Below are 27,241 nucleotides of genomic sequence, written 5' to 3'. Positions count from 1 at the left end.
ACACACACACACACACACACACACACACACACACACACACACACACACACACACACAATACAGCATTACTCAAGAACAGCAATTATTTTATGTCCAATGTGAGGTGATGGCCTGAAATATATTTAAAGACTGATTTTGTTACCAAGTCCAAGCTTGCTCCACTTGCCGCACGACAGGCCAATAAATCAGAGATGAGGTGTTGAGGCAAGGAATAATGACTTTGACTTTGTTCAGAAAGGCAGACCGAGAAGATGGCAGACTAGTGTCTCCAATAAACCATCTTATCGGGCTTTGGATGCCAGTATAGCCTTGCAAATGTTCCCTGAAATGGCCAGCCTTAGGGTGGGGATGTTTTAATTTCTTCTTTCTTGCAGCCATCCATAGGTGGACAGGGTCTGGATGTTTCCCTGAACAAAGGCACTTGGGTTTAACTTTCAGGCAGAGGGGCAGGGTTCCCTGAGGCAGGCCATTGTGTACAGACACTATCCTTTTAGTGAACAAAAGCAACAGGAAGCAAAGGTTAAAGTAAAAGAAACAGATCCAACATGTAGTTAGATTGGCTCTTCCCCGTTACAATTTGAATATTACTTCACTAGTGCCCAAGAACTTTGCTCTAATTTTATTTTAGTGTCTAGTCTGCGAAACACTGAACAAGTAAGGAGCTGATTGTAAGACTACTACTAACCCTTGGCATTGGTATAGCACTTTACAGTTCACTGATTTTCCCCACATTGTCCTTGAACCCCTCTAATACTAGGATTGGGGAGGTGAAGCGAGCCTAAGGCCAACCAGGTAGAAGGAGGTGGTATCGGATTTGAGCCTCATCTTCCCACTTTTCTCTCATGCTCCTAAGATGACACTGGAATGTCCCCTGAGCACAGTCCTTACCCAAGTGGTGGGACAGATCCTCTCTAAAAGCTGGAGGAAGGGGTGCAGCCCCTGTTAGGGCTAATAAGAGGCCTGTTAAGCAGGTGTAAAGCCTCAGTTTGTCTGCCTGTGTCTGCAATGTGCTTCTTTCTGAGATATTCAGACTAAAGGAAAACCTATATTCCTTGACAGTAATCAGGCAATTATGAAACAGTCAAGCGAGAGTGATAAATGTTTCCACAAATTACCAGAATATTTCCAAGAGTCACCATAACTCTGCATAAAGTGGAGCTATATAGGCACATTTATTCCTTTTTTAATAGGGCTATCTTAATGTAAATTGGATTATTCTAGAGGGAGATGCTTACAAAATGATTTTGTCCAAGTTCCTGAAAACACTTGAAAAAAGTTCTGAGAGCCTTTGGTTTTTTGTGTGTTTTTTTGCACAATTAAATCAAAAATCATGGTGAGTAAAAGAAATGCAAGATTAGGAAGGCTTGCCTGAACAGTCATTTAAGAAATAGAAGCTATAATTTAGATGATTTGTGATAAGACGTTTGAATGATTGTGACTGGAAAATTGAAAGGGAAAATAACCAGGTGACTCATCACCTAAAGGCAGAAAGCAACAGTGAGTTCTCCAGGCCTGTAAGAGGATGAATGATGGACCAACCATCAACATTATCTTTACTCTGTTGCATCCCCCACATGCCAGTAAGCCATGAGCCCAATAACTCACTTCTTGCATGGGTTTAGAAGTAGGCTCCACAGGAGTTGCCCTATATGGGAGAATAGTTAGGTGACTATCTAGACACTAGTTAGCATAATGTTGCAAGATTCATTGGCATGAAAGTGAGTAACAAGTAATTTAGAGTCTCATCTCTGTGTAATTTGTGCTAATGCTATAAGCCTTTTTCTTCCAGCACCACTTTCTTCAGTCCCGTCATACAGAGTAAGCCGAGTACTCACTAGACATGAGTTACTTACGTAATTGCAGAACTCCTGAGAACGCAGGTGTTGGTGTTTTCAAAGCACTATTTGACATAACATATGAATAGACCTGGCTATAAAAGGATTCTTTTGTATTTAAACATCCATTCCACCAACAAACATTTATTTAGCACCTGATAATCCTTGGGGCAAGAAGTGGGTGGGATATCATCCACCCTGGTCATGATGGCCGTCAAAAAATCTACAAACAATAAATGCTGGAGAGGGTGTGGAGAAAAGGGAACCCTCTTGCACTGTTGGTGGGAATGTAAATTGATACAGCCACTATGGAGAACAGTATGGAGGTTCCTTAAAAAACTAAAAAGAGAAATACCATACGACCCAGCAATCGCACTACTGGGCATATACCCTGAGAAAACCATAATTCGAAAAGAGTCATGTACCACAATGTTCATTGCAGCTCTATTTACAATAGCCAGGATATGGAAGCAACCTAAGTGTCCATAGACAGATGAATGGATAAAGAAGATGTGGCACCTATATACAATGGAATATTACTCAGCCATAAAAAGAAATGAAATTGAGTTATTTGTAGTGAGGTGGATGGACCTAGAGTCTGTCATACAGAGTGAAGTAAGTCAGAAAGAGAAAAACAAATACCATATGCTAACACATATGTATGGAATCTAAAAAAAAAAAAAAAGTCATGAAGAACCTAGGGGCAAGATGGGAATAAAGACGCAGACCTACTACAGAATGGACTTGAGGATATAGGGAGGGGGAAGGGTAAGCTGGGACAAAGTGAGAGAGTGGCATGGACATATATACACTACCAAACGTAAAACAGATAGCTAGTGGGAAGCAGCCGCATAGCACAGGGAGATCAGCTCAGTGCTTTGTGACCACCTAGAGGGGTGGGATAGGGAGGGTGGGAGGGAGACACAAGAGGGAGGATATATGGGGATATATGTATATGTATAACTGATTCACTTTGTTATAAAGCAGAAACTAACACACCATTGTAAAGCAATTATACTCCAATAAAGATGTTAAAAAAAAAAAAAAAAAGGAAGTTGGTGGGAGGAGAGGCAGGGCTCAGTTGATACGGAGTTCCCAGGAAAGAGAAAAAGAGATCCGGACAGAGCTAACCATCACTGTCAGCGTGAGTAAGAGCACAAAGTCTTCCCTCCTCCACTCTTTACTCTTTTCCCAGGGTAGGGCTGTACGATCCATGGGTCCTTTCTGAATTTGTACTAGACCACACATCCTCCTTAATGTGGAGCACCCATCACCCTAAGAAGGCAAATGCTGGAGACACCCACAGCCTGTCAGGTGGAGGGGATGGCCATGGGATGAGGCTGTAAGGGAGAAGCTGTTTTTAAATCTAAAAAAGGCAATGCTGAACCCTTCTCAGGTGTTCAGCGTCCCTAAACCAGATACATCCTAGATATGTGATGTTTCTGAAATGGGTTGTACCATTTCCCGTCAGAAATGCAATTCTGGGTGACCATAGATTTCCTAAAATGTCATCTAATGAAACACAATAAGATCCTGGAAACCTGGGTCCTTTTGAAAGTATTTACAGGGAGAGAAGGAAGAGAAGCAATGGAACAATGTTCTGAATTTTATAGGGCCTTGGAAATGAAGTTCTGCTCCTAAAACTCATGAAGTGGAGGGGTGGGGGGGAATGGAGAAACCCTTTAAGAAGTCCGGATTCTTTCATTCAATGCTGTAATTTCTCTGGCGCCTCACCATTCTCCCTCTCTCTTTTTAATATTTCTCACCAGGGTATGGGAATATTGCTCCAAGCACTGAAGGAGGCAAAATCTTTTGCATTTTATATGCCATCTTTGGAATTCCACTTTTTGGTTTCTTATTGGCTGGAATTGGAGACCAACTTGGAACCATTTTTGGGAAGAGCATTGCAAGAGTGGAGAAGGTCTTTCGAGTGAGTACTGCCATCTATTTAAACCCTAACCTCTGTGATCCAGTTGGCTTTAGCCTGACAGGATCCAGAAGGAATTACCAGGGTGTTCTTGTATCATTATCACTTTTAATGGAATAGTTCAATGTTATGGTCGTATTTTTATTTTTGGCCCATGGTAGTCACAGGTACTGTGCCTAAACTCTTGTCTCTTGTCGGTCTTCCTGGAATCACAACACAAGAGGGTTAAGTATAGATTTGCCAATACAGATTTTCTGAAGAGGTGAGGCATACGCAATTTCTTATGAAAGGTGGAAGATGGGTTCCTTAGTGTGTTGGCAATAAAGTAGAGAATTATAAATCCATCCATTTTGTTATTGGAGCTCCTTCACTTTATTTCCAAGCACAGCATCTTCAGGCTGATCCTGGCTTCTAAGAACTCTTCCAGAAGCCTGCATTTTCTAGACATTGCTTTGTGCTATGTGTCTGTCTCTTCATGGCCCCCCCCCCCCCACTGCTGAGCTCTCCATCAGCAGTAGTACACTAACATACTAATTCATACTAAGGTGTTGATGGTTGCTATTGCCTTAATTAGGTTTTTCCTCTTGAGAATACTCACCTTTAAACAAGGGACAAAAATCTCAACTCAAAGAATTTATTTTCTACAGATGGCATTCCTGGCATCAGTGACAGGCATGTGGAGTAGAGGTGATTGGACTGGGGTTTCCAAAGCCCTTTAGCTCACACCTGTTCACATAGTTTAACAGAACATTAGTTTTACTTAGGTGTTAGGTCATTTCTGCTCTCTTTCTCAGTTTTGACATAATTCTCAAGTCTTTCGAACCTTCTTCAGGGAATTATTTCTTATGATGACTTCATATTTGAAAATGATAATTTGAGATCTTTTTCAGAATCTGGCAATGATGGGCAAAGATAGATCAGTGGTAAGTTCTAAGGCTGCGCTTGTTTTCCCCTCTGAGACAAGAAATCATGACATAAACTTCTCTTTAGAAGAATGCAAGGTAGCTCTCCCCTCGAGAGCTACCAGTTTCAGAAATTCTGGTAGAGTTGAGTGGAGGAATAAGGCACTAGAGCTGGCTTAGAGCCATCTTCTATAAGCTCAGTGATCTTGGGTAAGCTGCCTCAGTTTATTCATCAGCAAAATGGGATGGAATTTGAATTTAAGGTCTGGGTGATGATTAAATGAAATAATGTATGGAAAAGAGCTTGGTACAGGGCCAGACACAGAGTTCAGTGTTGCTGTGTGTCTGTCTCCTGAAAGAAGCACTTGTTGGCAGGCTAGCCACCCATTCAAATTTCATGAGTCGCTCGGTGACATGGGGGTTTTCCTGGAATGTTCTACAGTCTTTGCCCCAAAATGCTGGCTGGCCTCATTAGAACATGCACCTGGGCCCCTTGGTCACCATGGAAACCATCAGTGCTCAGCTTCTGTGCTTCTCAGATGCTCATCTCCCTAAACCAGATGTGGCAACCTTGTCTTCAAGAGCAGTTTTGAACTTCTCAGCGGTACCCTTTTAGCCGTGGCCTCTTGGCTTCTGATTTAGAGAAAAATGAATCTGGCGGATTAAACACTCCAAAGAACAGGAGTCAAATGGAGAAATGACTGATCTGGAATTTCTATTTTTATATAGCTTCTCTAGATCTGAGTTTATTTGTAGAAAGAAAGGATCGGACTACAGGCTTTTGAAATCCCCCTTTAGCAAAAATAAAATTTGGTCACTGTATTCTAAATGAGGGAAGAGGTTGCAATCATTTAATGACATCTGCTACCGAAACTGGGGACTTAGTTCCCATACGAATTTTGGACTGCAAGTACAGAGAACTGTTCTTCCCCTTAAAGATGCCTCTCAAATGGATCATTCACAGGACTCTGGGACAGAGCCTTCAAAATCTCGTTTCATTTTTTTTTTTTTAAGATTTATTATTTATTTATTTATTTTATTTATTTTTGGCTGTGTCAGGTCTTAGTTGAGGCACGCGGGATCTTCGCTGAGGCACGCGGGATCTTCCGTTGCAGTGTGCGGGCTCTTCCTTGTGGCGTGCGGGCTTCTCTCTAGTTGTGCTGTGGGTTCCAAGAGCACCTGCGCTCTGTAGTTTGCGGCACGAGGGCTCTCTAGTTGTGGCGCATGGGCTTAGTTGCCCTGTGGCATGTGGGATCTTAGTTCCCCGACCAGGGATCGAACGGGTGTCCCCTGCATTGCAAGGCGGATTCTTTACCACTGGACCACCAGGGAAGCCCCTCATGTTTCATTTCTATGCTGATGGCCCACTCAGGTCCTTGCGGTGCCATCAAAGACTGGGAGTCTTTTAGGAAGGAGCGGCGGTATATTACCGAGTTGGCCGCACACGATGTATGCGTTTGCACAACATTTGGAGGGGGCTGTGGAAGGGGTGTCTGAGTTCCAGGAGGAAAACGGGTGCACTTCTGGAAACTACAAACAACTGATTCTGCAGCGGTTTGCTTGCTGCATGCAGTTTTGGTGGAAAATCTCAAAGCTTTTTGCTTTTCATTTAAACTACATCTAAAAGGCCCGTTACCCTTAGGTGATTATTTGAGAACTGAAAATTGTACAAACCAACAAAGCTTGGGGTTGTGAAGTTTTAGTTCCCACGAGGAAGGTTTATTTATTTATTTACCTGCTCACTGATTAAGGCTTTCCATTCATCTGGTGTGTTTTCTCTCAGCTCTAGGAAGGAGAGGATTTTTAGTGGAGTAAAGATAGAATATAAAATCTAGGTGCCTATATTCTGAGGTGATATGATTTGGTTTCTTCTATGCCATTCCAGGTCTGAGCCTCATTTTAAAGAATTGTGGAGACTTATTGTATTATATAGAAATGCCAAAAGCATTCCTGAATACCCGACTGTTGGGGTTTTATGGGGTGAATAAATGAAAACTCTTTTTTCCCCTCTGGAGTTCAGAACTAATTGAGAAATAGACACAGGAGTCAGATGGAGATTAAAAGGTCAGCTTTATTGCTGATAAGCTCATCAGAGAATGTAGCTTTAGCTTTGATGCCAAAAGGACTTACTAACCATTTTCACCCTGAATTAGAAGAATTTCCCTGCAGTATTAGTTTTCTATTGCTGTGTAACAAATTAGTACAAATGTAGATGCTTAAAGCAACACTCGTTTATTATGTCATAGTTGTGTAGGTGAGACGTCTGGGCAGGCTTGGCTGGGCTCTGGATCTGGGGAAGAATCTGCTTCCACACTCATTCAGGTCTTGGCAAAGAATGGTTCCCTGTGGTTGTAGGACTGAGAGTCCTGTTTCCTTTCTGGTTGTCAGGTGGGAGCCATTCTTACCTTTGAGGTTGCCTGCATTCCTTGGCCTCCATCTTCAGAACCAGCATGGAACCCTTCTTCTATCTCTATGACTTCCCCTCTGCGCTCTCCCGTCATCTGGAGAAAGCACTATGCTTTTAAGGGCTCATGTGATTAGATCAGACCCACGTGGACAATCTCCCTATCTTTACGTGAACTGTGCCCTATGACATAACAGAGTCATGGGAGTAATCGCTCATCATATCACAGGTTCTGGGGATTAGGGTGGGGCGTCTTCTCTGGTCATTTTAGAAAATCTGCTTCCCACTCCATCTTGGTCGTTGGTAGCACAGGCCTCCTCAGTGAGGGCATGGTCTGCTCCACTGACCTTACTACATCATAGAGAGCAAAACAGTGCAGCTCTCTGCAGCAGATGGTTTCAAACAAGAGATGAAAGAGGCTGAGCCAAGGGAGCTCAGTCCCTTCTGCTGAGTCCACTGGCTGAGCCGCTGTCTGGCTGAGCAGCGGGGGTAGAGATATGGAGTGTTACTCTAGCTGGAGTCCTTCTACATGGAACGTGAAAATGGACATTGCCCGCAACGTCGATTTACAGTGGATGAAGAATTTGACACTTCCTTATCTCGCATAGCAGGAAGGCTAGAGGAAGATTGTTTCCGGTTTGGTGCATCAGTTTCCCAGTGACAAGTTAAGGATTCTGGTGCCAATTCCAATGTGTGGATTTTTCCGCACACCACCAGGTAATTCTCTGGCACCAGCTGGGCGTCCTACAGTTCAACTCAATTCTGACACTATCTGTCCGGAATTAGCATCAGACCCCACAGGTTAAGGGCTCAGTCCTACAAGCCTGCCCTGCCCTTTAGATGCCAATTGCAAGTTCAGCTTGTTACCCGTGCTTCTGATGAATGGCTAAAAATCAGAGGTTCCCACAGCATCTTCCTTCGTTGGGTTCAAGTAATTTGTTAGCGTGGCTTACAGAACTCAGGAAACCAGCTTATTCACTAGATTACTGGTTTATCACAAAGGATATTTAAAGATATGAATCAAAAGTGAGATGAAGAGATACACAGGGAGAGGTCCAAAAACCATGGAGCTTCTGTCCCCAGGGCATTTGGGGCCTGGCGGGGTGGCATGTGGAGTGTTATGGTTCACCAACCTGGACACTCCCTGAATCTCCTCCTTTTTGAGTTTTTATGGCGGTTTCATCACACAGGCGTGATTGATTCAATCGTTGGCCATTGGTGATCAAGTCAACTTCCAGCTCCTCTCCTCTCCTGGGAAATTGGGGGTTGGAGGTGGGGTGGGGGGGGGACTGAAAGTTCCAGCCCTCTATTCCTGGTTGGTTTCCCTGGTAACCAACCCCCATCTTTAGGTGATCCCAAAGCCACCTCATTAACATAACAAAAGAACCTCTATGGCTCTCATCACAGGAAATTCCAAGGGTTTTAGGAGCCCTGTGCCAGGAAAGACCAAGACCAAATACGTATTTCTTGTTCTCAATCACGACATCCCACGCGTCCACCCAGGTTTGTTCTCCTTCTGCTCTGCTGTCCTTGCCACGTTAGCTTTGCGTCCCCAGGCTTGTGACCACCTTGTTTGCAAGACGGCTGCCTCAGGACCAAATAGCATGTTTTCACTCAACCACATTTAAAAAAATTATTTATTTATATTGAGGTATAGTTGATATACAATACTGTAGGTTACAATATAGTGTACAATACAGTGATTCACAATTTTTAAAGGTTATACTCCATTTATAGTTAAAATAAAATATTGGCTATATTCCCTGTATTGTACAATTATGTCCTTGTAGCTTATATATTTTATACATGATAGTTTGTACCTCTTAATCCCCCACCCCTCCCCCCTCCCTCTTCCCACTGGTAACCACTAATTTGTTCTCTATATCTGTGAGTCTGCTTCTTTTTTGTTATATTCACTAGTTTGTTGTAGTTTTTAGATTCCACATATAAGTGATATCATATAGTATTTGACTTTCTCTGATTACTCAACCACATTCAAGGTAAGACAAAAAGGGCTCCTTTTATGGGAGAAAAGTCTTGCCCCAAATTTTCCCTGCAGACTTCCTCTTCTGTCTCATTGGCCGGAAGTGGGTCGCATGACCATTCCTACCTGCAAGGGAGCTTAGGAAGGTGAGTCACTGACAAAGGAGAATGGGGTGGATTGACTTAGACCATTGGTTCTCAGCGTGTGGTCCCTGCACCAGCAGCATTAGTAGCATCCTCTGGGAACTTGTTAGACATGGAAATTCTTAGAGAAGTTGGGGCCCAGCAATCTGTGTCTGCCAAGCTTTCCAGGTGATTCTGATGCCTGCTAAAGTTTCAGAACCCCAAGGCACAGAGGAGTCATGTTTCATCTCTGGCTGTGATGAACAAAGTTGGAATTCTGGGAGCAAAGGAGAAGTTGGGGTAAGCAAATGACAGCATCTGCCACAGGTGTCATTGAACTGCTAGCCACACGGACCACTCACAGCGATGCCGCCTTCTCTCCCCCTTACGTATCGATAAATTCGGTGGCCTTTGGGATCCTTGACTGACGAGAGGCTAACTTATACGATACCTAACAAACCACCAGCTTACTCACCCCCGTCCCCCAGGTCTGCTGCTGCCTGGGCAATTCTCCAGACTTTAGGGTTTTTTAGGGGAAGAGAGTCAGGCATGGCATGGCTCTTCAGAGCTTTGGCCTCCAGTCACAACCCACTGGCCTGAACAAGTCACACTGCTCTATCCAACTGCAAAGAGGGCCTGGAATGCATTGTTTGATCTCCAGGAAGGGGGCCGGGGATGAGAAAATAGGTGAGTACTAGTAACGTCATGTGCAGATTCCCTGGGACTACCTGTTGGCTCCGCTCTAGGGTGACAAGCGTCCCTAGAATTTAGATACAGGTGGCCCGTGGATCACTCTTTGGGGACCACATCTCCAGTGAAACTCATATAGCATCCAACAAAAGTGGAGCCCCTGATTTGTTGTGACTTGCCTAAAACCACACAGTGAGTTGAGTGAGTGAGCCTGGACTTGGGATAATTTATAATTATTTATATAACATAAAGTAAAAATAATTCTTCCTAGGTTTCCAGCAGGAAATCTGGGCAGTTAGCAAGGAAGGATAATTACTTGGGATTGAGCAGGGATTACTTGGGTTCCAAAGCAGATTTTCTTTTAATTAATTTGTTTTATTTATTTATTTTTGGCTGCATTGGGTCTTCCTTGCTGCGCGCGGGCTTTCTCTAGCTGCGGCGAGCAGGGGCTACTCTTCGTTGTGGTGCGCAGGCTTCTCACTGCAGTGGCTTCTCTTGTTGCAGAGCATGGGCTCTAGGCACACGGGCTTCAGTAGTTGTGAAACACGGGTTCAGTAGTTGTGGCTCGCGGGCTCTAGAATGCAGGCTCAGTAGTTGTGACGCACACGCTTAGTTGCTCCACGGCATGTGGGATCTTCCTGGACCAGGGCTTGAACCCATATCCCTGTGTTGGCAGGTGGATTCTTAACCACTGTGCCACCAGGGAAGCCCCCAAAGCAGATTTTGGAAGTGGGCAGCCTCTTCTTCCCCTGCTATGGGCTGGCTCTTTTGCTGGGCTGGGCTGACTGTCACTTGATAGGATACTGTAGGAAACCTGGTCAGATTTTGGACTGGATCCCATTTTCTTGCTCTGAGCTGGACTTTGGCCTCTGGTAGGAAGCAGCTGCCTTTTTTTTATCTGGCTGATCAGCAGGCTTTCTGATATTATCTCTAAAACCAAGGGACACTTTTTTTCTTCTTTGGCCTCGCTCCCAAGGATACAGCAGAAATGTGTATTTGCCTTTGGAATGAAAGGAGCCTGGGTGTAGCTGACAAATAATAACGTGTTACCCTAGGCTTATCGGTGCTGTGATAACCTGGGGACTTTAGAACCCACCAAATGCTTACAACAGGGTGATGACAATCTCAGTCTGGTAATGATGTTCCATTAGGCTAATTGATCACTTTGGATTGCAGGAAGGGGCTGGTGGAGAAAGCCTAGGACTCCTGGAGTCCTCTGCCATGTGCCTGGCCTGAGTCAAAGAAAGATTTTGAAGAACACCCTTGGCAGGAGACTTGTTTCTTACAGCGTGTCTTTGAACTAGTCCCCAGCAGCAACGGGGATAACAAAATTATTATTATGTCAAGAAGATAAAAGCCCTTGTTTTTGAAACTGGATTTTGAAACTGGGTATTATTCTCGGCTCTGTGGGTTCAACTACAATTTCCAATTCCTAGTATTAGTGTAAAAGTTCGTTGGGGTACTAGTTATGCACACCAGCATCTTGCCTAAATAGCGGGGGGCTGGGGAGGGCCAGATGGTGGGCTGAGAGCGCCCAAGGGTCTGCATGTGTTTATGTGTGTGTACGTGTGTCTTTCTGCCTCTATGACATGCCCCCACTAGTGCGTACCATATTAAACATGACTGAGAAATAACCCAGTGGGACTAATGTTATATGAATATTGTGAGTTTATTTTGATCAGAGAGAAGACGCTGGTTTTTAGTGTGCACACTGCTTTCTTACTTCCCCTAATGGGCTAGAAGAGGGTGCAAGGTAGCTGTTTTTAAATGCACAGAAGGCAAATATTTTTAAAGCTTTCTCAACCAGGTTCAGAACAGCTGAATTAATTTAATATTGTCCCAGGGGCTTCCCTGGTGGCGCAGTGGTTGAGAGTCCACCTGCTGATGCAGGGGACACGGGTTCGTGCCCCGGTCCCGGAAGATCCCACATGCCGCAGAGCGGCTGGGCCCATGAGCCATGGCTGCTGAGCCTGCGCGTCTGGAGCCTGTGCTCCACAACGGGAGAGGCCACAACAGTGAGAGGCCCGCGTACCACAAAAAAAAAAAACCAAAAACATTGTCCCAGATGTGCACTTGGGACAAACTATATAAGTGACATCCACAAAACAGTCTACACAGCATCTCTTAATCACAGCCGTGACACAGTTTGTCCATGATGGTCCTTCGTTTCTCCCTTCCTCTGATGCAGGCTTGCTTAGCCTCAGCTCTATGGACATTTTGGGCTGGATAATTGTCATGGGACCTGTCCTGTGCATTGTAGGAAGTTTAGCAGCTTCCCTGGCCTCTATTCACTAGATGCCAGTGTCATCAGTGCTTCTGGTACGACAGCCAAAAATATCTCCAGACATGACTAAATATCCCCTTGAGGGCAAAATCATCCAGGTAAGAACCATGACTCTGCTGGGATTTAAGGGATCAATTGCCCCACAGGTCCCAAGGGGCGGACCCTGGTCCCCTGGCTGAATCTTCCACACAAGCTCTGGGGTCTTCATCCATGGTCCTGTCCAGTTCTTCAATGCCAGTGCCGTTCCCACTCGGAATTCTCTTCTCTCAGACGGGTCCTTGAAGAGGGCTTTAGAAATTTTATACTCTGGGAATAAGATCATTTCTCACCAATAAGGGAACATGCCTGGGGACTTGATTCTGATGATATACACAAAGATAGTTGGTTCTGCTACTCTTCAGCAGGCATACCATCTCAGCACTCTCTCTAGCTGGCCCACTGGGGACTAATCTAATATATGATTCTTCCTCGTTCTTGTCTATCTTTGATAACTGGCCAGTGTCCTTTTGGTGTTTCCTGTTGCCATCTGGGATCACCATGGGAGGTTTTTGTTTGTTTGTTTTTTTATAAATTTTATTTATTTATTTATTTTTGGCTGCCTTGGGTCTTCGTTGCTGCTCGTGGGCTTTCTCTAGTTGGCAGTGAGCGGGGGCTACTGTTTGTCATGGTGCCTGGGCTTCTCACTGTGGTGGCTTCTCTTGTTGCAGAGCACGGGCTGTAGGCTCCAGTAGTTGTGGCGCGTGGGTTTCAGTAGTTGTGGCTCGCGGGCTCTGGAGCAAGGCTCAGTAGTTGTGGCGCACGGGCTTAGTTGCTCCGCGGCATGTGGGATCTTCCCGGACCAGGGCTTGAACCCGTGTCCCCTGCATCGGCAGGCAGATTCTTAACCACTGCGCCACCAGGGAAGCCCACCATGGGAGGTTTTAATGGCCTTTAAAATGCATCTTCACTGTTTCCTATAAACAGCAAGGCTATCAAATCTGCCTAAAATATAACTACTTAAAATACTGCCTGGGGCTTCCCTGGTGGCGTGAGTGAGCCTGGACTTGGGATAATTTATAATTATTTATATAACATAAAGTAAAAATAATTCTTCCTAGGTTTCCAGCAGGAAAACCTATTTGTGCCTCGTAGCATTTTATCTGCTCCCAAAGCGTTTTAGTTTTCCAGCTTTATCTCATCTGTGGATACTTTGAATTGGACCATTGCCTCGGATTCTTCTCTCTGCACCTGCTCTAGCTCCTTCATCTGGCTCCTCATTGGCAAACATCTTTTCTTGGTGTTCTCTTCTCCTGGAGATTAACCTAGGACTTCAGTAAATGCCCGCTTGCTCGTGTCTGCTGTGTGATTAACGTGAGGGTGGGCTTATAATGTGAAAGTGGGCTTGTACTGTCTCGATGGCTGACTGGTTTGGGCCCACCTCTGCGAGGCGGGTGGCCAGGCAGACTGTGTTCTCCACTCTTCTGTTCATTTCTCCACTGTGTACAGCCCACTCGGTGTCGACAATAAGAGGAACACACAGCTCTAAGTCAAGCTTCTTGGTGAGCCGAGGCAGCTGGTCTTGTCTTCCAAAAGCATTCTTCTTTTTCTGGATTCATCAGATTGCCTCAACAGTTTTGAGAACCTGGAGTCTGAGGGCATCAACAGCAAGATTTTAATTCCCACTGGGGATTTCACTCAGTCCTAACCTCAGGGAAAGTGGTGGAAGAAGCTCTTCCTAAACTACCGTCCAAACGAGGAAGGTCTCTGGAACGGTTATATGGGTATTCCTTACCTGCCAGGTCTTGCCCATGGAAGAGTTGGTCACTTCCTAGAATCCCAGGGGATTTACTGATGAAAACATTTTATATCTTTGCCTTTTGGAACTACTGAAAGTCCAGTGATGCCTTAGTATGTATGGTAAGCTGTTTTTAAAACTTCCAGGTACTTCTGAGTTATGAATTTAATCCAAGAATTTTATTAGTACTCACATTTTTATTAGTATCATAAAACCAGCTTAATAGGCGGATGATTTCCCATGTTCACATTTCATCACCAGTTTTTACAGGATAGTTTGGGTCCTTTGGAGGACACTCATACAATAGAATAATAATCCTTTACCCTTTTATAGCACTCTCTACCTTTTTTATATTACATTTATCAATATTAAAAAAACTTTTTTTCTTTTACACTTAGCCTCATGCTACCTCTGTGAGCCAAACGAGTAAAAAACACTCTAGTGTGCCTTCCGACAAATTAGGTTCCTAAAAATTGAGAGATGCCATTGTTTAACCGTTGAGTCTGCCCATCTTGGAGCAGGGTATGTGGTCTATGACTGGTATGTCAGTGGTCATTGATAAATTCCAAGTTGCTTTAGAACTTTTTGTTTTAGGAAAGGGGAAGTGTTTACATCATTACTGAGAGGTGTGCTGGTGTTCTGAACTTTGACCCCAAAGAAGCCGCTCCCTTGGGGGTGACAGCATGGTAGGCATGGTATGGTCACACTGCAGAGCAGACTGATGGCTTTGAGTAAGGAAGGGCTGCCCAAACTGATCGAGCCTAGGAAACGTGCATTCCTGTTAGAGGAATTACACTTTGTATTTTGGGGGAGAAAATGCTTTGTTTTTTATTTTCTGAGGAGAGCTGCATTTGTGCCTCATAGCATTTTTGACTTAATGGTTTTGCACTATATCTTGGAAGTTTACTGCTGAGTTTTAGTCTCTTGTTAGGATAGAGCTGTGGTTCTCACCCTGTGGGTGGTGGGTCCCCAGGGGCCTGAGCTGCGATTTTAAAGGATTAGAGCATCATTTTGTGCATCAAGCATTCCTGGTAGATAGAATAAATAACGTCTCCTTTATATACTTACTACCCTTTCCCAAATGTACGTAGAGGGGTAGTCATCAATAATTCACTTAAGTTCATTTAATAATATGATTCCTGGATTCATAGTAGCTTATTTTTTCTTTATGGGTTTGCACAATCAATGGGTACCAAACGTCCTATTATTGTGTGGGGATTGAGGATTTTTTTTTTAATGTTCAAAAGGGATTCCCGTACTCAGAAAAGTTGAGTACAAAAGTACAGGGCAACCCTGGCTTTTCAAATCAGCACTGTTTCCAGGGACTGAACATTTTGGTCCTGGCCATAGTCACTGTTTCAGTGGGGGTCTCTTCATTTAAGGTGTCCCCAGGAATTTGCTGGATACTTTAGAGCCTGCTTCAGCTTTTTCTTTAGGTCTATTTTGTTCTATTGTGGTAAAATACACATAACATAACATTTACCATGTTAACCATTTTTAAGCGCACAGCTCAGTGGCATTAAGCACATTCACACTGCTGTGCCGCCATCACCACCATCCACCTCTACAACTTTTTCACCTTCCCGAACCGAAACCCTCTGCCCATTAAACAGTAACCCCTCATTCCCTCCAACCTCCCAGCCCATGGCAACCTCTATCCTACTTTCTGTCCCTATGAATTTGGCTGCTCAATATACTCATATAAATGGACTCATACAGTACGTCTCCTTTCCTGACTGGTCTCTTTCACTTAACGTAATGTCTTTAAGGATTCATGCATGTTGTGGCATGTGTCAGCGTTTCCTTCCTTTTCAAGGCTGATGGGTTCCACTGTATATATATAGACCACATTTTGTTTATCTATTCATCTGTCTTTTGATGGACACTTGGGTTGCGTCACCTTTTGGCAATTGTGCGTAATGCTGCATGAACATGGATGTACAAGTATCTGTTCAAGTCCCTGCATTAATTCCTTTGGGTATATACCCAGAAATGGGATTGCTGGATCATGTGGGAATTCTGTGTTTTATTTTTTGAGAAACTGCACTATTTTACATTCCCACCAGCAATGCCCAAATGTTCCAGTTTCTCCACATCTTCACCGGCACTTGTTCTTTTCTTTTCTTTTTTTTCTTCAGCTTTTATAGGCCACAAAGACAACATTTGGTAACCTGTTACCTGATTGTCCTCTGAAATCTGGGCTGCTCCAAGGCTGTCATTCTGTTCCATGGGGGGCAAAGTGGAGACGCTGTGCTTTGGGCCCTGCCTCCCTCTTAAACTCTCTCCTCTCCTCCGCTCTCACCTCCAGCTGTGTCCCTGTGCTTATTCCTACTCTGCTTCCTTAGCTCTGGCCATGCACCAGTGCTGCTAGGAGGGAGGGTGGCTCACCACCAGGCCAACCTGGGCCTCACTTGCCGTTGATGCCTGGTTTCCACCTGGCCTTGCTGATGCTCTGAAATCCTTTCTTCACCTCATAATGATTCACTCCCCAGCTCCCCATTCCGGTTGCTCCTTTATACCTCTTCCCAGGTCGACTTCATAAGTAGTTATCAAATAACGCCTTTTGTGTTCTCAACAGGGTGGGGGCGTGGCCATAAACAAAGACAGCCCCTTCTTCCAAGGAGAAAACAGACATGTATGAAGACCAGTGTCCATAGTGAGACCAGGGCTGGGGCAGGCGGCCTCAGAAGTCACATGGCCTCAGTGCGTAAGCCCTGATCACCAGCCACGTGACCCCGGGCTGTGCCTCAGTTTCCTTACTAGAAAAATGGGGATAAAAATAGTAGCTACCTCTTTGAGCACTTAGTTGATGCATGAGAGCAATGCCTGGCATCCAGTTAGCGCTCAATAAATGTTATTCATTGTTATGATAAGCGCATTGTTAGCTTACGAGCCCAGGGGAGGGTCTTGTGAATTCTAGCTTATGTATTTGACGTCACACACTTTTTCAATGATGGACCTGTTTTGTGTAGCTAATGGATTGTTCTCTTTAAGTAACACAGAAGGGCTCTGAAGCTAAGGGATACTCTGCCTTTCTTCTTCTGTACCCCTCTGGTACCTGCTCAGTGCTAAGTGCTTTAGAGGCATTCAGTAAATAAGTATTGATGGTGAATTTGTTGGAGAGGAAAGAGAAATGAACCAGATTCCTTTTCACACACCCAGGGAGTGTAGGCTCTGCATCCCCCTCCAACAAACCCGACTGAAGAAGAGATGCTTACTGATGCAGGTTTCAGTGCTACCCTTCCTGGAATGGATGTGGAGGTGGGTGGGGCTGGAGAAATGGAGGCAAAAGGGCAGTAACAGACAGAGGGAATCCCATGGGCAGGAGGGCGTGGGCCTGGGATAGAGCTCCAATCGTCAGTCATTGCCTTGGGAGGAAAAGATGCACTGGCCATGATTCAGCAAAGGAAGAATCCAGAAGCTCTGTTTTCCATCTGAGCAAGCGGGGAGGTTGTGCATTTCATCCTTGACTGCATTTCACTGACTGCAACTGCTTACGCAGACATGTCCATGATATTCCACCACATAGATAGATGCTGGTAAAAGGAAAATCGAAGAATGAAAAAGAATTTATTTTAGCTACATGTTGCTTGCCTCTCAGCTTGCATGTGCTCTTGCTAGGTCTTGAACACACAGACCTGTACATATTTTTCATAAAGCATCAAAGACTTCCAAGGCTTTCTTCCCCAAAGATAAATGGCTCCTGAAATATCAACGAGGGACCCCCCCACCTGGAAGACGGGTTTTGCCGTGCTGGTGTTTAGATACTGCGTTCTTGCCACCATGGTTCCACTTAGACTGAACAATGTCCCTTGGGTTAGTTTTTTTCCATTCCTTGGCAGAAATGAATTTTACTGTAGAAAACATCAACAGTATTTCTACCTGAGCCTGGGGAATGGTTGAAGGGCTCATGTCAGATTATTATTACTAATATTTGGCTGTCTCCCCATCCACACTCCCCCCTCCCCCAGCTTCCGTCTCCCTGCTGAATAGGCACAAATGAATGTGACGGGCATCTCGCATCAGTCACCAGGACAGTCCCTCCTGATTTGATCAATGCTTTGCACTTTAGTTTGAACAATTAGAAACAGGATTCTAGAGCATGCAGTTAAAAAAAAAAAAAAAGCAAAGGAATTTAGGTATGATTTTAAGGATAGGACACAGAAGCTTCCGTGTGAGTTTTTTCAAAATGAATTTTATCAAGGACGGTAACAGAGTTGGCACCAAAACTAACAAGAAAGCAAATATCAACATTTCAAATGAAATGCGTCCCATCTAAGTGCCATATGGTGCTCTGGCAGTGTTATTACCACTTTCTTTTTGGCTTTCATCCTTTTCCTGACGTCGCCGTTTGCTTGTCTCTGCTGCTCTTGAAAAAAGTCTCAGTTGTCCTTAGCCCTTTGTATTTCTGGTAGGTGTCTTTCTCTTCTACCTCCCCTTTGGAGGCTTGTCAACCTTTTCTCCAGGGAAGAGGGGGAAGAAGACCTGCCCAGATGGCCGGATAAACATGTGACATCTGCTTTTGGGAGCCTCTACTAGGGGTAGTTGGAAGGTGGATGAGACTGCTTCCTGCCTGAAAAATGGGCATGTTGCTTTCTGTCTCTTTTCTAGTTTTTTAAAGAAATGATCACATGCCTTTAGTTTTAATAATATTTTTAGAAATGTCTTGAATTCAGATTCTCTCCCATTATTAGGGAAACAACAACAAAAAAATGAATTCACCAACCAGACTTTGTGAAAAATTCATATGGGTCGAATTTTTAAAAAATGAGTGAAATAGGTGTGGGAGATTCAGAGGTACAAAATTTTCGTTACAAAATAAATGAGTCACGGAGATGAAATGTACAGCATGGGGAACAGAGTCAATAATATTGGAATAACTTTGTACGGTGACAGGTGGTAACTAGACTTACTGTGGTGATCATTTCGTAACATACAGAAATATTGAATCACTATATTGTGCGCCTGAAACTGATATAAGTGTTGTAGGTCAACTATGCTTCAACAAAATTATTAAAAAAAAATTTTAAAGCTTTTCACAGTTAACATTCTTTCTTAGAGTAAGATCCTTGATGATCATGTTTGGGGAGAAATCTCTGCTTTCACAGGGGAAATTCCAAGGGTCTGTGTGTTTGCACCGAGTGCCACCCTCTTTCATCTCCAGCTTTTCGCTGTGATATTTATGGTGCTTCAAACACTGTCCCATCTTCCAACTGCTCTCAGCATAAACGTCAGCTCTTCAGGGAGGGTTTTCTGAGTCCTAAATAAGGTCAGCACCTTGCACTCCCATAGCACCTCACATGCCTAGGTAATGTTCATCTCCTCGAATCTGAGTTTCATGTTTGATCCTTGTCACCCCCATCAGCCCTATGAGGACAGGTTTGTCTGCCCGTTCAGCACAGTTTCCAGCGCAGGACCCAGCACCCACACCTGGGGAAGGAGTGAGTGAGCATGACTACAATCATACATTTTGATATAGAAAATGCCCTTGAAATCAAAAGTAGTATCGCATGCAAATAAACGTCAATGGAAAAAACACCAAATGGCTTTGACCTTTGAGATGCAATTATTTTGATGAGAGGGCAGTCCAGTAGGGGAGCTGTCCCCTGATAATGCTTTTTGCACATGGACTTTTATCTCATCGAGAGACACCTGTAAGTGTGATCTTACAGACTTCTCAGGTCAACCTCAGATACAATGTACAGTTAACTTTCTTAGTGGTTCTCATCCCTGTAATACCCAACACCCCCTTTTAGAGCAACTATTACTGCCCCTTTACTACATAGAAACAAATTTCATAGGTAGAACAACTTACCTACACACCATTTTCTAGCTACAAGATGAAGGAGGAATAAAAGGAAGGTAATTTATAATAAAATAATCATGTTTTTGTAATAGGTGCTTGGTCATGAATCCCCAGGAGAAGTACTGAAGTAGTGAGACCCTCGCATCTACATGTAGGATGCAGAGGCTGGTCCAGGTGTGTGGTGTCAGTGACTAAGCTGCCACAAGGGACTTTCCTGCCAGTGATGGGGTTTTCCAAGATGGAGAACAGCTCTTGGCAAGGTTCCAACTCGTCAAAATTCAGCCTTCTTGCAATTTATGTTGGAGTCACAGTCTTATAAAATTCAGCCTATATTGAAACTGTGCAAAAAATTGTGTGTGTGTGTGTGTGTGTGTGTGTGTGTGTGTGTGTGTGTGTGTATACCTAAAAGGGAGTTACATTCTCAGCTCAGGTAATTATACATACACATACATTTTTCTCAGTGGGTTGTTCAGAACTCACAGTAACTTTGGGCTAATCCTCTGCTTCGTGACACTCACTTTTGTATTATAGGATGTCTAAACATTCTTGTCCTCACCTACTATGTGCCAGGAGAGCACAAACACCCTCACAGATTTACCATTTACCTCCTCAGGTGTTATAAACCAAACGGGGTTATAAAAAAAACTTCCAGGAAGCTCCTGTGTAACTTTCAGGACTATACATGTATAATTTCCTGTAAATGGCCATGTTCAAATGTCAAGACTCTCTCCTTGAGGCAGTTCCTGTGCTGTCAATATTCAATTCAATTCAACAGAAACATCCTGTGTGCATGCGTGTGTATGTCCATTGCCTGGGCCTGTCATATATACTCTTATGAGCAACTTACATTAGGAACTCCTGACACTTTATCTCTTGCTGGATGAATAGTTTTAGTTCCTTCATAGAACAGTTTACCTTAAACAGTGGCTCTCATATTTTCCCCAGGTGCCAAGAAAGAGGGAGCAAGTGTAGAAAAACACACGGTGCAGGGCACCTGGGATGCAAAGGTAGGGAGACACACATGCAGGAAGACAGCAGTTCGGGGTGAATTGCAAGGAATAAAGACGGCAGGGAAGAGGACACGGTAACTGACAAGGCAGAGGCTTCCTGCAGGAGGTAATGTCAGAATTGTGTTTTGAGGAATGAACAGGAGTTTTCCAAGCGTAAAAAATGGAAGAACATCCTAGCAGATGGAACGACCTTGAAGAAGACACAGAAGCATAGATTGGTGCAGTGTTTGGGCACCAGTAAAGGATCCAGTCCCTTTAGAGAGTAAGATGCAAAAATAACTGGAGTTATAGATGAGATGGGATGGCACACGCTTGCCAACAGTGGGACTCCTCCACAGCTTTGCTCAGGAAGGGGGTTGCCGCATTCTGGAGGGAGGGGAGGTGGCGTGGGCAGCAGGCAGGATGCAATTACTGAATTGGAACAAGGCCACGTCCTCACAGCTTCCACTGCCACCTCTGGCAACCGTCCCTGGGATTCTGAAGCCTCAGACAAGGCCCATCTCTCTTACTTTACCACAGGGAGTAGCTACTTTTCCTTCTCTCTCTAGTTTTCCCTCAAAGGCATGGCTGTCAACCCCTTCCCAAAAGAAAGAAAGACAAACTGCACAGTTTTCCAGGGCTTCGTGTTATTTCTCTGGGGAAATATTGCAGTGTTTGTGAGCACGGTCGACACTTTCTGTCTTTCCCTTTTCTCCTCTTCTCGCTCTCCCTCTCGTTCTCTCCACCTCTCCTCCTTTTCTTTCATTGTAAAGGTTACAAAAGGAATAGATGGTCGTTGTAGAGACTTTGGAAACACAGAAGGGTACAAAGGAGAAAAAAATCACATGAAAATCCGTTGCCCAAAGAGATCCATCGTTAAGACGCTGATAATTGTACTTTTGAGTCTTTTCTCTTTGCATCTATATGTAGCCTTAATGCCTGTTGCTCCACTGGCCCCCCAGCAGGCCCCTCCCAGCTGTCTTTTCTTCTAGTACTTGCAGGGGGTATCACTCATGTGTGCCCACATCTGTCCTGACCACAGCCTGTGTCCTCGCCCATCAACTCCTCCAGATTACCAGTCTTGCCTCTAACCACGGACCCCTCTTGGCAATGCTCCTGGCCCCCTCCTGCAGGTGGCAGACCCCTCTGCCTTGGTTGGTACTTGCTCCTGCCCTGCTGGCCTGGAAGGAGGCTGGGCCTCCACTCTCCCTATAACGCTTCATCCCAGGAATGGATATAGCCTCTTCTATACCACAGCCGAAACTAGCTGCAATTTTTAAAGAGACTTTTCTGAAGATTTAGGAATGTCAGAGAGATATTACCCAAAGCAGTTAGATCACATCTGGTTATCTTGGAGTTCAGATCTCTGGCTGATCTTGGAGTCCAGATGTCTGGCGGTGGCAGGGGACTCTGTGGGGCTATGTCCCTGACCCACCTCCAAGTGGCTGAAGCCAGTTTTACCCTCACCTCTAGGAGTGGCAGTTTAGCTGAATCAAGAGAAACCAACTATGGCTAAGTTAAGCAAAAAAGAAAAAAAATTTAAATGCTGTTGTGTAACTATCACATCCCTGAGGTGGATGGAGACCTATACTTGGAAGGTACCCAGCCAAGAACAGCTACCCATAGAGCTAGACCTGAAAGAAGTCACTGCTCTGTCTGCCTGGCACAGACAGCAGCCAGCCCTGCTGACCCCACTGATTCTGGGCCCTGGATGCTGTACTGACCACCACTGGGGCTACCAGTCCCGGAACGGAGTCCACATGGTCCATGCTTCTTTCTGCAACACCACTGGTGTGCTCACTGCTGCCTGCCCCCTCCCACTCCCCCCACCCCCAGCACCTTGGAAGCTCCCATCTGGTCCTACTCAATTCCACCTTGATCAGGGCCAAGTTTCTCCCCTCCGCATCTCTACCCCACTCAGTGTCCAAGTCCCTCAGTCTTTGTTGAAGAGACTTAGGAGGATCCAGGACTCATGAGAGGTGGGCTGTGCACAGATGGTGAAGCTGGCGGCGCCCACCCTAGGAGAGAGCTCTACAACGAATCCCTTCCTCTCTGCCTCTGGTCCTGCACACTGGGGGTTGTGCTTGGAAGACCCTAGGAAGACTCAGTCCCCTCCTCCCTCCTCCCTTTCCAGGCTGAGTGGCCATTCTGCCCCCTCTCTGTCTCCGTCCCTAGCCAAGTCTTATCTAGTCTCTGGGAGATGAAGAAGTGGTTCTGTAAGATGCCTCTGAGAATCATCACCCCTCATTTAGGAATGGCCTTTGGGATGCCAGAGAGAGAAAAGAGAGGGAGGAAAACACAGAAAACCTTCAGATGAACACTTCATGATCCACTCTGCCACATCTTCCCAGTAGTGCCTTGTTCAAAGTCTGACTTACGTCTCTCTGGTTGGGGGAGCCTGGGTTGCATGCTTGTGTCCTTGTAGTAGGGAGGCTGGGAAAGTGAGTAGCTGGCATTCTTCAGCTTCTGTGCTGGGAGGAGGTCTCTGTCTTTCACCAAACAAAAGAAGGGGGTTCAGATGATGGGTGGACAAAAAGGAATGACTGGTGTCCTCTAAGGCGGTCATGACCTGTGATCTAATTCCATCACCGCATGATAATAGGGTGGTTAGTTGGCCTTCAACAGCATCACGATGGTCATGAACAGCACACTGCAGGCTGTGTGTTACCAGGGTGGGTCCAAGTCCATTTTCTAGTCTTTTTTCAACATGAGGAGAACATCAGGAAGCCTGGATGTCTTTTTACAAAATTGTCTTCGGGGTCTCCGCTTTTGGTCTTCTGTGGAGAACGGTTCAAATAAAGCATGCGTCTCTGCTAAACACTTTGCAGGATTGAAGTCATCTAAAACTAGATGAGAATACTTCTAGTTTAAAGAGAATACTTTTCTAAAGAAATTATTACCTGCAGAGACACAACTCCTACCTAAGAGTGGACCACTGTTTACTATTTTATCTTATAGAGCATGTGATGTCCACGCCTGCTATCATTTGCATAGCTACACAGCCCAGTCATTTCATGAAAGATGAAGGTATACTTTAGTCATTTACATTAAGCTCCATTAAAGGGTTTGTATATAACTTAATTCTCTTAAAAGAAAAAAAAATATGCCAATTAACTAACAACTGGGACATTTATTGTGTGTGTTCATTTAGTAATACCAATAGGCTTCTGTCTGGTCATGTCTAATCAAATCCACATTCTAATGAAATGCATTCTAATCAAATTAAAGAACAATGCTACTCTTTAATAATCGTGGAAGAATGATAGGTGAATAAACATAGATGAATTATGGATTTATTTGCTCACAAGGCATACACACTTGGAACTTGGAATGTCCTTGAGGGATTTGTATAAAACTTGAGTAAGATACAAAGAGGACAAGTCTCTCAGGATGTTGAGATACCCACTTTGGACGACTCTGCCATGAGGCTATCCATGAAAATTCTGCCAGGAGCAGGAACCAACCAAAAAAGTACATTAAGTCTGAGTTCCTTCACCTCCTTGGCCTCCTTGCAGGCTTGTTTCTCTCCAGCACCAGTCTCCTGCCTGGAATCATTTGCAGTAACCCCCTTTACTACCATGGGTGAATCTTGAGGTATTACATATATATGGGCCATATATATGGGAGAACAGGACAGGCAAACAGTGTCATCAGTTCTTCCTGTTATACTCTCTCATTCAGTGAATTCTTTCCCCTTCATGGCGTTTCTCTCAAGCTGTGCTGATATACTTGCTTGTGTGATTATTTAATGTTTGTCTTGCCCCGACTAGCTCTGTGAGGCTGGGGGCCATTCTGTTTCTTCTCACCCGTGGATTTAGCCCTGTAACTGATGGAGAGTCGTGCCTGATAAATGTTTATTGAATGAAAGAATAGAAAAGTTATAGGATTCAGCTTCACTCACAGCTTGGGAAATATTCTGCTCGAGAAAATTTCTCTGTTCTTGATGCCTCTGTCAAGTTCCCTCAGTGCAGGGCTTCCCAGTGTAAGATTTATTTCTGGGTGACTTTCTATGAAGCTGTGTTCCATTCTTATTTAAACTGCTCTGTTTCCAGTCTAACTCAAAAGTTCAAGCATATCTCTTTCTCTTCTGTTTTCTTTGTTTCTCAAACAGAGAGGTACAAGCCCAGCTGAAAGCCTTCTAATACCTCCAAAAAAAAATTTTTTTTAAATAAATTTATTTATTTTTGGCTGTGTTGGGTCTTCATTGCGGTGCGCAGGCTTTCCCTAGTTGCGGTGATCGGGTGCGGGGGGGCTACTCTTCGTTGTGGTGTGCGGGCGTCTCATTGCGGTGGCTGCTCTTGCTGCGGGGCATGGGCTCTAGGCGCGCGGGCTTCAGTAGTTGTGGCACGCGGGCTCTAGAGCACAGGCTCAGTAGTTATGGTGCATGGGCTTAGTTGCTCCGCGACATGTGGGATCTTCCCAGACCAGGGCTTGAACCCGTGTCCCCTGCATTGGCAGGCGGAGTCTTAACCACTGCGCCACCAGGGAAGCCCCTCAAAGGCTTTCTTAATTTTTCTTGCTTCTCATTGCCTTTTTTTTCTCTTGTAGTTCACACATCTTTTCCCTATATGAGTTCTTAATGCTTATTATTCTTTATAGTTTTATGTGGATGAGCATCCCTATGGGCTTTCATTAAAAATATCTGTCTAAAAAGAAGGAAAGAAAGGGTGTAACCATTGGGAAAGGGTTTGCTCTCCACTTCCCTAATAAAACTCAGGAATTTTTACAGAGATTGACTCAATAATATCCAGGTGCTTTTTTAGCTGCTGACCTAAATCTGGCTGATCTTGGGGGCTTTCTTCAAATCTTCCAACAGGCAAGATAAATAAGACCACAGAAAATACATGCTTGTTTGTCACTTATCTTGATTCTTGGACATATAGACAGTCATTCCAGGAAGCCCACCAGAAGCTCACAGATGCCTTCTCTCTGGGCTACTCATACCCAAGGTGAGGGCATTTGAAGGCTTTCTTCTCTCCCATACTTCCTGGGTGCTCTTAGATGCTGGTTCCAGTCAACAGTGACATGGCTAAGAGATGCCAGGAAGGACGAGAAAGAGTGAAGAGCTCCTTGATAAGCCACAGTGGGGCAAGTGAGCATTTTACTTACCTCGTGTGTTAGGCGGCTGCATTATGATCATTGCTCCCCAACTCCACCCCCACCAAAGCCCCTCCCCATGCTCCCCCCGCCAGACCCTGGGCAAGGTTCTTGTCTCTCCTAGACAGCTCCAGCCAGGACTTGTCTTTCCCAATTCCTTATCTTCTTTTAGGAGAGCATTCTTAGCAGGAGGCCCACTGTAATCTCACTCTTTCTTTTCCCCTTTTGTTACATGTGTTCCTTCCTGGTGAGGGGCCACAATCTAAAGAAGAGAATTTACCTTCCTTTGAAAAGAACTTGCACCACAGTACGTGGTCTGACTTCCTTCCCCCCTTTATAGTGGAGTAATTACTGAGCTATCGCCAAAATTTTTAAAACAAACATGGTAACAGAGTTGAGATGATTGGGGTCTTTGAAAGAACCAAATAAACAGCATCCCCTCTTTCCCACCCAAGGTATGTACCAACTGAGAAATAAGACAAAGGAGATGATGATCCCAACCTAATGTTACTATGTCCCCTCAACACTGGAGAATTTGGCTTATATTTGTGGAAAAACGGGTTTCCTAGTACAACCTGAGAATTAGACAGGAGATCACAAGGGGCTACTTTTTTTTGTGTGTGTGGTACGCGGGCCTCTCACTGTTGTGGTCTCTCCCGTTGCGGAGCACAGGCTCCGGATGCACAGGCTCAGCGGCCATGGCTCACGGGCCCAGCCGCTCCGCGGCATGGGGATCTTCCCGGACCGGGGCACGAACCCGTGTCCCCTTTATCGGCAGGCGGACTCTCAACCACTGCGCCACCAGGGAAGCCCCACAAGGGGGTACTTCTTGAGGGCAGCTTGTTCCCAAAAGGAAGAAGAGAGGAAGAGGCTGAGTTCTCAGTTCTTGCATCAGAGTCAGAGGCTGGAGAGAGGCCTGTGTGTTACAGCGTGTGGAGCCCCATGAACAAGGGAAAAAGCAGCAGGGATGGGAAGGAACACTTTTTCTATTCGGGGACTCTTGTGTCTTGACTACTGTGGACTGTTTGGCCAATGAACTATGACCTTGAACCCTCGTTAGCAAAGGGAGGGAGAAGAGTGAGTCTACCTTTCAGCTGTCTGTAGCCTAGTTACTGTAGTATTATCATTATATGCTTGTGTGTATGGTGGTGGAGAGGGCATTTTTGGGTGGGAACATTGTTCATGTTGCTGCTGAAATCTGGGTAAAATACATTTAGAATTTGGATAGGTGAGCAGCTGGGTGTGGCATCTGTCAGGATTGCCAGGAGTTATTCTGTTGATGTGGCTCATCAGGAGGTGTCCCCAGCCTCCTCTCCTTACCATGGGCCTGCCTTTCATACCTCAATTAAAGAGAAGGATCATTCCTCAGCCACGGTTACAGCTGGGTGTTTCCTCCATTGGTGTGATCACTTATGTGTTGGGACATA

At 44.8% G+C, this 27,241-nt stretch overlaps 1 protein-coding gene across 3 annotated transcripts in view; it reads left to right on the top strand.

Moving 5' to 3' along the window:
* The window catches only part of KCNK10 (potassium two pore domain channel subfamily K member 10), a 138,414-nt gene that overhangs the window by 97,932 nt on the left and 13,241 nt on the right, over nt 1-27,241 (top strand). For all 3 annotated transcript variants that reach the window (XM_027120241.1, XM_027120240.1, XM_027120242.1), the window contains exon 4: nt 3,605-3,765. In XM_027120241.1, coding sequence (XP_026976042.1) covers nt 3,605-3,765 — 161 coding nt within the window. The remainder of the gene's footprint in view (nt 1-3,604; nt 3,766-27,241) is intronic.

This window comes from Aethalodelphis obliquidens, unplaced genomic scaffold (genome assembly GCF_003676395.1).
Source record: "Aethalodelphis obliquidens isolate GAN/ISIS:26980383/991018 unplaced genomic scaffold, ASM367639v1 scaffold21, whole genome shotgun sequence".
Classification (NCBI taxonomy): Eukaryota; Metazoa; Chordata; class Mammalia; order Artiodactyla; family Delphinidae; genus Aethalodelphis; species Aethalodelphis obliquidens.
The sequence above is the reverse complement of the archived record's forward strand: the minus strand, read 5'-3'. Positions and strand labels throughout refer to the sequence as shown.